At 46.7% G+C, this 2,500-nt stretch overlaps 1 protein-coding gene across 3 annotated transcripts in view; it reads left to right on the forward strand.

Annotated features, from left to right (window-relative positions):
- LOC135113417 (helix-loop-helix protein 11-like) overlaps window positions 1-2,500 on the forward strand; it is a 50,157-nt gene that overhangs the window by 31,013 nt on the left and 16,644 nt on the right. For all 3 annotated transcript variants that reach the window (XM_064028678.1, XM_064028687.1, XM_064028695.1), the window contains one exon: window positions 288-453. In XM_064028678.1, coding sequence (XP_063884748.1) covers window positions 288-453 — 166 coding nt within the window. The remainder of the gene's footprint in view (window positions 1-287; window positions 454-2,500) is intronic.

Consider the following 2,500-nt stretch of genomic DNA (forward strand, 5'->3'; position numbering starts at 1 on the left):
ATTTATTTATTTATTTATTATTATTATTTTTTGTGTGTGTGTCCCATTACCCGCCAAAAAAATGTAGTAGTATTTATACGCGTAATGAATTCAGATAAATAACTCAAATTATTGTGCATACATATAGTCACGCATACATACCATACCCATACAGTCCTTTTTGATAAGGTAAACATACCATGTGTTGATAGTAACGGTGATATCTTTATTATGCAAAACACAAGGAAATATTACACACAACGCTTTAAATACCTGATCTTTAATGCATGTTTTTTGCTCGTGTGCAGGTTGAGCGGGCGGCCGGTGTCCCCAAAGACGGCCATGGAGCAGGAAAAACGCATTCGGCGGGAGATCGCCAACAGCAACGAGAGGCGACGCATGCAGAGTATCAACGCAGGCTTCGCTTCCCTCAAGACGCTCCTGCCGCACCACGAGGGGGAGAAGCTGAGCAAGGTAATGAATGCAGTCATGATTACAGAAGATTCCGAACAACAATAGATCCTTTGCTCCATATGAGGCTGCTTAATTTCACCACTACTAGCATTAAAGATAAATTAATTATTTACTTTTGTTTCTCAGGGTGAAGGTATGAATGCTTGTTGGTATGGTGATGTGTCTGTTGTGTGTATAGTGCGAGTGGAGGTACAGTGCGGTGGTGGGGTGATGGTTTTGGTGATGCATGTTAGGTTATTTTTAGTAGTAATCACCCATCTCCATCCCTCTCTCTCCCATGTTCCTCATGCTAGGATAGGCTGTTTTTACTACTACTACTGCTGCTACTACTACTACTACTACTACTACTACTACTACTACTACTACTACTACTACTACTACTACTACTACTACTACTACTTTCTCTCTCTCTCTCTCTCTCTCTCTCTCTCTCTCTCTCTCTCTCTCTCTCTCTCTCTCTCTCTCTCTCTCTCTCTCTCCAATGTAATACGCATCCAGATTTTTCTCTCACATCTCCTCCCCTTCCCCTCCTGCACACTCGTCTGCCCTTGCCTCACAAAAGCGTAACAGCTGGTGAAAGGAGGGGAGTAGGAGGAGAGAAGGCGGGAAGGGAGAGGGAGTTAGCATCAGCGACAGTAAACAGCTGATACATACGATTGCAACTGCCGCACTGAAAACACGGCTTCTGAACACTCATGACACATGCATATTAAAAATTGATATATTAGTGCACTTTACCAGACTGTCATTGATGTTTTAAAGTGAACTTGAATATCGTAATGAAATCTGGTGTTGGGTAGCTTAGAATTGGAAGACTTGTTATTTTTTTTCTTTTTTCTCTTTGACAGTAGCCGAATGAAGGATGGTGTGACTGGTTATCGATATTTTTGTGTGATTTAGTCAGTTTCAAGTACAGTTCTTGGATTGTACACAACAGGTTTGGATGAATGACGTTAGATTATCACTTAATGAACATTTTTGTTGATACTTAAGTGAGTAGAGTATCGTTACTGAATATGCAAACAAAGATGCCTGGTGCTGTTGTTGACGATGGTGATGAGAAGACAGTGCAGAATAGAGGGCATAGAACAGTGAAGAGAGAAAGGTTTTTAAGTCACGCTTCCTTCTGCCCCACCTTTCCTCTTACACCTTCATTCATGGCGTGACCTTTGGAAATACTGAATGATATCCATTGTTTATACGTTTGCCTTAAGTAGGTTGCTGAGTCACCTGGAGAGAGAGGAAGGGAGAGGAGTGGATGCATCAGCCGGTAGTGTGCGTGATCGGCGTGCTGTCACGTCACGTCACGTCACGTTCATGACGAGAGAGGCAAGCTGTGGGATTTAGATATAAGCGAGGCGACGCCACGGAAGCAATGAATGTTGCTAATGGCGATGTAGTAGACGGCCACGGTTACATGATCGTGTGTGTCATGAATGGTGGTGGGGCGGGGTGGGTGGCGGGAACCATCAGCTGACTGGGGGTGAGGAGCGGCCGTGCGGCGGCTCTGGCGGGCGCCGACGACGCCGTTTGCCGGCATTCGCTTATACGGGTATTCCTAGTTTTCTCACGTGTTTTACATGAAGAAGGCGAGCGAAGGAGCGTTAGCTATTCTGAGAAAGCGCCAGGAGCATCAGAAACACTGTGGTCATGACTGGTGATGCGTGGTGAACGGGAGCATGGTGGTGGTAAAGCGGAGTAGGTGTACAGGGACAGCTGATTCCGTTTCCATGGCTACGATCGACCGGCTGAGCGTAGCCTCGTCCCGCCCCGCCCCGCACCACGCCGCACCCTTCCCTCTCGCGCCGGCACCCTCTATTTTCTTCTCTCCTGCCTTATCAGCAGGAGATCTGTACTACTAAGCATTATCATATGCTCGTGTTATCAGATGCGTTGTGACGAGAGAAACCCGAAGCATTATAAAGCACCACAAACGCGGTATTATGAAGGTGTGGTGCAAGCGGCAGCGTTGGTTGGTGTCGCTCCCCCACGTGGCGGTGCGGAGGCCGGGGCGAGGCTAGCGGCGACCATGTGGCGCGCATTTCAG

This window comes from Scylla paramamosain, chromosome 2 (assembly GCF_035594125.1).
Source record: "Scylla paramamosain isolate STU-SP2022 chromosome 2, ASM3559412v1, whole genome shotgun sequence".
NCBI lineage: Eukaryota > Metazoa > Arthropoda > Malacostraca > Decapoda > Portunidae > Scylla > Scylla paramamosain.